The 8263-nt window shown below is 51.1% G+C and overlaps 2 protein-coding genes across 2 annotated transcripts; one reads left to right on the top strand and one right to left on the bottom strand.

Annotated features, from left to right (window-relative positions):
• Positions 1-816: 816 nt before the first annotated feature.
• Positions 817-2280, top strand: LOC9266793 (uncharacterized). Its single transcript, XM_015790504.3, has one exon. The coding sequence runs from the start codon at positions 905-907 to the stop codon at positions 2048-2050; it is 1146 nt and encodes a 381-aa protein (XP_015645990.1). The 5' UTR covers positions 817-904; the 3' UTR covers positions 2051-2280.
• Positions 2281-2600: 320 nt separating this feature from the next.
• On the bottom strand, positions 2601-7845 carry LOC4343310 (uncharacterized). Its single transcript, XM_015789825.3, has 7 exons — positions 6763-7845; positions 5324-5442; positions 4522-5100; positions 4024-4300; positions 3809-3956; positions 3075-3162; positions 2601-2952 (listed from the first exon to the last, which is right to left on the bottom strand). The coding sequence occupies exons 1-7, from the start codon at positions 7690-7692 to the stop codon at positions 2835-2837; spliced, it is 2259 nt and encodes a 752-aa protein (XP_015645311.1). The 5' UTR covers positions 7693-7845; the 3' UTR covers positions 2601-2834.
• Positions 7846-8263: the final 418 nt, after the last annotated feature.

Genomic DNA, 8263 nt, shown 5'->3' with positions numbered 1-8263 from the left:
CTAGGCCATGCCGTGCTGGCCCAGGCACGGCCCACCAGCAGTCGGGCCGTGCTGGGCTGGCTCGAAGGCACGAGTGGCCCATCATGCCTTTTGAAAAATAAGTCTATTTTTCCTCCCTCCTCATTGGGCTGTGGCACATATGTAGCTACAATAAGTCTATTTTACATCCCTATTATTTGGACCGTGGCATATAATATGTCTATTTTTGCTCCCTGTTCTTTTTTTGTCGGGCCTGGCCTACCGGCCCATCGTGCCGTGCCGGCCCGGTCGTGCCGGGCTGGCCCAACGTGCCGGTGGAGGGGCCCAGGCACGGCCCGGCGGCCGGGCCAGGCCGGCACGGGCCTAACTCCCGGCGGACCGGGCCGTGCTTGGGGCGGGCCAAAATGTTGTACCGTGGGCCGGGTCGTCAGGCCTCAAGTCTTATGGCTAGCTATAGCCGGAACCATTGACTCCTTCCGATCGGCCTGGCGAGGGAACATTGTGCGCGCGCGAGCTCGTGACTCGCGAGTGGCAGCGCCGACGGTGGAATGGAGAGAGGGAGGAGGGATTAGGGTTAGAGGTATCGTGCACAAATCTTAAAACAATCTCATAGTTTAGAATTTGTAAGATTTACAAGGTGTTTTTCTATCGAATTTCATATAGGCAGACCCACGTAGACCTGTTACTTGTTAGAAACTGTCCAGTGATGGAGAGCACGAACGCAACCACACATCTCTATACGTGCGTTCATGTCGCCACTCTTGATCTTGATACTGACAGCTGCTGGCTAGCGTCTCAAGCTAGTTCCTTGTTGTCATCAAACTAATCGAATCGCCCTCAGTTGATTAGTTTCGCTCCAAATCCTAATAGCCTCTTCTCCTTCCTTGAGTCTTACTTAGGCTCTTGGCCAGTTCAACTCGCGACCATGGCGCGAAACACCGTGTTCCGATTCCAAGTGACCAACGCCGGCGAGGAGGAGGAGCCCGAGGAGAGGCAGATCGCCGTCGACCCTTTCTCGCTCCGGCAGTTCTCCCGCCTCGACATCGACGGGCCACTGCCCATCCCTTCCGTCTCCGTCGACCACCACCACCACCACGCGCCGCACGCGCGCCCGGGCCCGGCTCTGGTACTCGCCGGCGCCAGCGCCAGCGTGCCGACGTCGCCGCGGCGGGTGTCTGCCTGGGACGCGCCTCCCACCAGGTGGGACGCGCACCTGGCGGTCGTGGCGGCCGCGCCTGCTGCGCGCGTCGCGTCGTCGGACGTGATGGCGCCGCCCAGGACGGCGATCTCGAGGAGCAGGTCCTGCGCCGGCGCCGCGGAGGCGGAGCTGGACGACGACGAGTTCGATGTGATCCTGTCGTCCTCGGAGCGGAAGGCGAGCGCGCCGCAGCGGTGGGGCAGCGACGTGCCTCTCATCGGTGCGGGCGACGGCGCCGAGGACTCGACGGGCTACGCCGCCGCGGACGCGCGCGGCAAGAGCGGCCGCCGCAAGTGGAAACGCGGCGGCGGGGCGGCGCCGTTCACGTGCTGCCTCTACCTCCCAGGGCTCGGCACCAGGAGGACGGCCAAGCCTTCACCACCCACCGCCGCGGCGCGCGCATCGTCGTTGCCGTCGTCACCGGCAACGTTCCGTGGCGGCGGCGGCGGCGGCGGCGTGGAGTCCGACCCAGGCACGGCGCGGGCGAGCACCATGTCGCTGGCCATGTCGCTCGAGCGGTTCGACTGCGGCTCGTGCTCAACGTCGTCCCGCTCCGGCCTCGCCCTCGACGGCGAGGCCGGCTCGTCGTACTTCGACCTGCCGCTGGAGCTCATCCTGGGATGCGACGGCGACGACGAGGCAGACCTGCCGGTGCACGCCGCGTTCATGTTCGACAGCGACGGCATAAGAAAGAGCGTGCTCAAGAAGGGCGTGCGCCGCGCGGCGGCGGCGGCGGCGCGGCCGTCGGTGGGGAAGATGTCGACGGACGGGCCAGACCGCATCTCGGGGCGCCATGTGAGATTCTATGTGACGTCAGGGTCATCGCCGACATCGACGCCGGCCGTCGTAAGCGTCCTCGCCGGCGAGCGTTAGGAGGACTTCACCGCATACTTGAAGTTAATCTCAGAGCACGTCACAGGAGCGTGCTGTTACCTCAGAAAATATATATATTCTGCAGTTAGTAATCGGTTTACCAAGATTAATTATGTTGAATTTATAGATAATTTACTGTAATTTGTTCTCAGATTTGCATGTTTATTAGTTTCACAGAAGAACTTCCGTTCTGAGAGAGGTAGCTTTCATTTTGATTTATTTAATCATAAACAAATTATTCCCGTGAGCGTGAGCTGCAAAGCAGTCTACGTGCTAACATTTAACTAGTGTGATTGATTTGTTTAACAAATTGGCCAGCAAATTGCACGCTCATACATACTAGTTTGGTAGTCTAAACCTGGAATGTTTTTGATTTGTTCTCCATTTTGAATATTAAATATTACTTTGTTTTCCTCGTGCCACTCTCCAAATGTAGCAACTTTGCTTTCACCAGTTATCAACAGAAAACAAGACAAGCCCATTATCAGAACTGAAGGCTACAAACATGTTCAATACAGAACTTAAAAGAAACAAAGGAAAGCAAGAAAAATGATCAGAAACAAGATCAGCATTTGGATTAGATATTTCGTTTGTTCCTTTCTGTCAGTACTTAGTACACATTGCGCTTGCACAAAACATATTTACATTTCTCAAGAAACGCTAGCTCGTATACTTTTGGTTGTTAATGAAGGTGATTCAAGAAGCCTCCTCAAAACCAGGGCTTCACAAACTCCACATCTAAAGCTATAGAGTGGCAGCTCTTCTTCCTCCTAAGACCTAAACCTCAAAAATTCATATGCGCTCGAACAACATCCTCAATAGGAGATTGGCAGATTGGGCAACTCCTGTTGCTCGATTTCAGCTGATCGGCGCAATTGAAACAGGTGCACATATGTCCACACCTGAATGAAAGATGATAACACACTTAGCAAGATTGCGAGCCGTATCATCGTTTCTTGTTAAATTGTGAGACATAAGATGTGAAGTGAGTCAAAGAACATAATCTAGCCATGCAAATCATTACCTGTAAAGTAGAGAGTCAACTTGCGTCTGATGGCAGATGCAGCAGCTTCCCCTTTTTGCTGGTGTGTCGGGTTGGCTTGGCATCAACCCTGTTGAAAATAATGGCATCAGAAAAAAAATGGATGTTGAAGTGTAAAAAGTGTGCATCAATGATTACAGATGAGGTAAAATTAAGCACTCAATAAGGTGCAAAGTGGCAGTAGTGAAAAAGAACACACCAAAGTTCACATGGTATTTTAATCTTTTTTAAAAAAAACAACAGCATGGCACACCACAAAAATCTGTCAATTCCATAAAGCAGCCTAAAGGTGCCACAGAAAGCCTAACAAACTAACAATTATATAGTATTAGTTTAGAGAGTTGGTCCAGGCCCAGATTTGAGCAAAAAGATGGCGCATAGTTTTGCTTTCAAGTTCCAAGACTAGAGTAACTATTTCCAATAGTCACTCCATAACCAACTGTGTTCTTTTTCTCCAGATCTCATTTGACTGTCCATTAAAGGCAACCTACTAGCTCACTTGCCCTCACAGTTCATTTTGTCTTCAGTGCAATCTTCTATAGGAAGCCTCAGTTCTGAAAAGGCTAGGGATTGCGTTATAGGGTCGTAGATTCCATATTAGAATATGAAAATGAGGCTCTTCCGTTTCATGCATATTCTGGAGTCTGGACAACATTTTGGTTGTTGCGGTTTGTAGATAGGAATGACAAATTTATAAAACTTCCATCACAACTCACCTGCTTCGCGAAGTGCACTGCACATCTCCTCTTTAATGGAGTGCTGGATCTTTACTTGGGATGCAATACAACTTTCCACCAACTTCCGTAGTTCATATATTTCATGATGGACCTGTGCCATTTCACTTCTAACCCTGACCTCCATTTCCTGTAACACAGAAATATAGTGAGAATATGACTTGCACACGAACTGACTTGAAGAGCACAAGACTTACAAGGAAGTTTTGGTTTTCATGATGTTGATGTTCAAACGAAGAATGCTGCCAGCCTTCTTGTTGGTGGAGATGGGAGACAGGTGCTAATGAACACTGTGCAGATACCCTCTGATCAGCATTCTGTTGTTCATCATTCTGTCTCCAGTATAAGCGCTCATCATAATATCCTTCAAAATCATCAATCATGTGTTGTTGCCTTTGTTTGCGCAAGATTGTTAGCAACATGTTGTTCATTTTATTGCTAAAATCACTCTCAAGAGACTTTGAGACATTTTTGCTGCAAGGGAAGGGGAAATATCATGGCTTAATATGGTTTAGTATGTACAAATAAGATTATGGAATATAATTGGCACATGCAAAGTAAAGGTTTAGAACCAAATATAAAACAAAAAGGAAGTGGACCTTTATGGAAAACGTGCATCTTAATTAGTATTCTCAGTTCTTTGGAAGTGATTTGCATATAATTACTGGAGCACATATGTAAAAAGGTTTATTTACCTCTCAAGAAGATTGCAGATGTCAGCATTGCCAGACAAAGCACCGCTGTCTGCTTGTGTGGCAACACACAATGATCTCCATGAGTTAGGGGAATCTATCCAGGGGCGATCATTAAATTCATTCTGAGTGTGATTCTCAATATCCCCAATTTCATCCTGATTCCAGCTGTCTGGACTCATGGCTTCCACTGGTGCAGGCCAACCAAGACTACTTATCCATAGTGCCCTCTCTTCCCATGAACCATTCAGGCTTTGGTTGTCTTCTTCTCTTAGATTATCACCCCTTGAGGATGGAGTGCAAAGTTCATGCAATGTGCTTATGGTACTTGGCGAGACATCATCAACGGTACTATGCTCGTCATACCTCACGAAACTCGATGGCTCAGAATATTCCTGATTCTGGGTACATAATTTTACCATGTTTTTGCAACCTTCCTGACATTGATTTTCACTGTTGCTGTTCTGCCCATCATTTTGTTCATTTCCTAAACCATCCGAAGAAACTAGTCTCTCAACAGAACCAGTAGACTTCTCAGCCAAAACCTGGCCACCCTTATGTTGGTTACCAGCAATGCACTTGCTGAGAAAAGCTTGTGTTAGGCATTGGCTCACAAAAAAGGGAAGTAGTAAAACATTCTGAACTTATGTTTCTTTTCAGGGAAAAAATATTCTAAACTTACTACAAGCTGAAAAGGACTAGGAATGACAGACATGAAAGTAGTGGAAAAGAACACATGTAATGTTATATTTTCACATCCACTAGTACAAGATGATGGTTTAGTTACCAAAGAGCATATTAATACCTTGTGGTATAGGCCTCATGCTCATGTTTTGGAAGGCGTGGCCTGACTGGTTTTGGTAGAGTCCAAACTTCATCCTTAACTTTAAATCCCTGACGCAACAGCCTAAGACGAAGCATGGACTGCAAGGTGTCAAAGAGCATGACAATATTAGCGGAAGCCACATAAGGAACAAACAAGCTTAAAAAGTACTTGTGTTCGCATAGATACAATCTAATGAAATAAACCAGAGAATACATACTTTTGTGCATGTGTGTTGGCACTTAGCAGCCAAAACAATGATGGCTGTACCATATAAAAGGTGAATCTCTATTGTATTTACCAATCTTTGACAAGAGGAAGGAATAATCTTGTTCACAGAGAAAAGAACAAAAACACAATTTATGCCTTGGATATGCAAAAAAGGGCATCAAGTAATCGAGATTCTTGCTTAATATTTGTGGCCAAAACAAATTTGTTGCTTCCAAACACAGCCCATACTTGAGCTACACACCGGCAATGTATTCTCCAGGAAAAAGTTCAGCTTTCCTAGGAAACATGCACATTAATATTCGCTGGAGTTGGAGTGAAGAATATCCAAAAATGTTGCAAGTAATGCTGGTACCGTAGCATAAAAATCCAACCTAAAAGGCAATTGCCATTAATAAACAGTTGAAATTTGCGTTGTACTTCCAATTAACAAACTGCTCTGCCATTAATCATATTTATGTGCAACAAGTGCACACTATAGCAAGCAAGCAACCTGTCTAGTCACGTGATATGTTTCGTGTGGCCTCTTAGCCACAACTCTGCAGCATCCACAAGCTCCACAGGACGTCAGATTCCGGACGTGCCAGCAAACAAACAAGACAAACGAGAGATGTTATTCACTTGTGACATCTCGTCCACTAGATTTACCCTCTCTGCTACACTGGACATTGCGTGTATAGCAATAGAGCTCCCAAAATATTCTTGGATCTTCTAGTAGAGCTTTCGTTGCTGTTCTACTACATATTGAACCAGTCAACAATGGCTATTAGCATATCACTATTTGCGATAATCAAGTCCTAAGTTTAGCTCATTTTTTATCACATTTTGGTTTATCCTAGCATATTAACGAACCTGCAAAACGAAACATGATAATGTGATTTGCACATGACAATGATCAGCAGTGCCAGTTGGGAACATGATCTACCAAACAGCCATATGGCCCCATCCTTGGGGGACTACGGGGTCAAAATCAACAACTCACACTTCTAACTTCTTGGCTCGTCTTAAAATAATGATTTCTCGATCAAGAAACAGAACAATATCCCACTTGGTTAATCGACAAACAAGTACTTTGATCCATGATTACTTGTAATTTGATCCAAATATCCATTGCGTTTTGCAAATATGGTTTTTCCTTCTTTTTTTTTCCTAAAAAAAAAAAAGAGAGCCGCATGAGAGAATGGGGAGTTCACCTGGATCCTGCCTTTGTGCGAGAACCGCGACACGACGTGGCGGTCGGCGACCGCGGCGAGCTCGCACCTCCGGCAATGGGCCATCATGGCGACGAGCTCCTCCATTGCGCGGCGGCCACGCACCGTGCGGACTACCAGCTGCGTCGGCCTGGACCCGTTGATACCGGCGATGTTGGTGGGCGGCTCCACCCCGGCGCGCATCGGCGCGGGCGACGGGGGCGCGGACTGCGACATCGCGACCTCCTTGTTGGCGGCGTCCAGCTCGTCGTCGGGGATCGACGACGTGCCGCTGAGCTTCTTGACGATGCACCCCACGCGGCCCCGCGGCGAGCCGCCGTCGGAGTCGGAGGCCAGGTCGCAGGGCCGCGGCGTGGCGGGCCCCACCGCCTCGATCTCCCGCCACCGCTGGATCAGCGACGACGCGCGCGGCGCCGCGGGCGGGAGCTCCGCGCCGCACCCGGCCCCGCCCCCGCACCCCGCCCCCGCCCCCGACGACGCGTCCGACGGCGCTGGGGACGGCTCCCGGAACACGGCGGCGCGGGCGGTCACGGGGCGGGTGGCCGACGCGAGCGCGGACAGCTCGGCGTCCCTCGCCCTCCGCCTCTGCTCCTGCGGCGCGGGGGCCTCGGCGGACGCCGTGGCGGACGCGGCCGCCGCCGCCGCCGCCCACCGATCCAGTATCTGCTTCCGCCGCCTCGGCGTGGGCTCCGCCGCCGCCGCCGCCGCCGCCGCCGCCGCGCCACCAGCAGCATCGTGGTGGTGGTGGTGGTGGTGGTGGTGTTGGTGGTCGGGGCAGCGCGGGCGCGGCGACTGCGGCGGCGGGACGAGGATGTTGAAGAACCCCCTGGCGGGCTGCCTGGAGGATGCCCTGGAGGGGTCCCTCCATGGCGTGGAGTCGTGCGGCATGGCGGCCACCGAAGATGTTGCCATGGCGCCACCCAACTCCCAAAGGTAGCAGCTACCCCCCCGCCTCGCCAACGACGCGTGTGCGGTAAATATAGACAATCCCCACCCCCGCCCCTTGCTTTGCTATTCTCCCGGATCAAAATGGAGGGAAATGACCCGTTGTGTTTGGTGTAGCTCGAGACCGGGAAGTAGGAGTGGAGATAGCTATGTTTAGGCGGAGACGCGCGCTGGTGGTGGTGGTGGGAGGCGCATCACGCGCGGCGTAACTGCGCTTGTGCCGTTGGGCACGGTTGCGGCGCGAGGTGGTGGGGGGTGGGGGGGTTTTACGTGGTTTCGGGCCGATCTCACGGGCGAATGAGCGCGATCCTGCCGCGGGCGGTTGGTTGGCTGGTCGGTTCGATTCTCTCCGGTGCCGGGGCGCGCGGCGTCGTCGTGCCATGTGCTTCTCTCTCGCTCTCTCTCCGCACGTTGCGTTCCGTTCCAACGGCGTCGTCTCGGTCTCGGCGTGTGGCTCTCGTATCAAAAGCCGTGGCACCCGTGGTGGCGGCTTTACCGTCTTCTGTTTTTTTTTTCTTTTTTTCAAGTAGTTTACGAG

The sequence above is a fragment of the Oryza sativa genome, chromosome 7, assembly GCF_034140825.1.
Source record: "Oryza sativa Japonica Group chromosome 7, ASM3414082v1".
In the NCBI taxonomy this organism is placed as follows: domain Eukaryota; kingdom Viridiplantae; phylum Streptophyta; class Magnoliopsida; order Poales; family Poaceae; genus Oryza; species Oryza sativa.
Note: the sequence above shows the minus strand (reverse complement) of the source record. Positions and strands in the feature narration are given on the sequence as shown.

What these genes read in the sequence shown, in the direction of transcription:
- LOC4343310 (XM_015789825.3), bottom strand. Translation starts at nt 7,692, where the DNA reads ATGGCAACATCTTCGGTGGCCGCCATGCCGCACGACTCCACGCCATGG. An exon ending in ATCTGCAATCTTCTTGAGAG is followed by an intron (nt 4,301 to 4,521) that starts GTAAATAAACCT and finishes CTTCCCTTGCAG; the next exon opens with CAAAAATGTCTCAAAGTCTC. An exon ending in CAGTGCACTTCGCGAAGCAG is followed by an intron (nt 3,163 to 3,808) that starts GTGAGTTGTGAT and finishes TATTTTCAACAG; the next exon opens with GGTTGATGCCAAGCCAACCC.
- LOC9266793 (XM_015790504.3), top strand. Translation starts at nt 905, where the DNA reads ATGGCGCGAAACACCGTGTTCCGATTCCAAGTGACCAACGCCGGCGAG.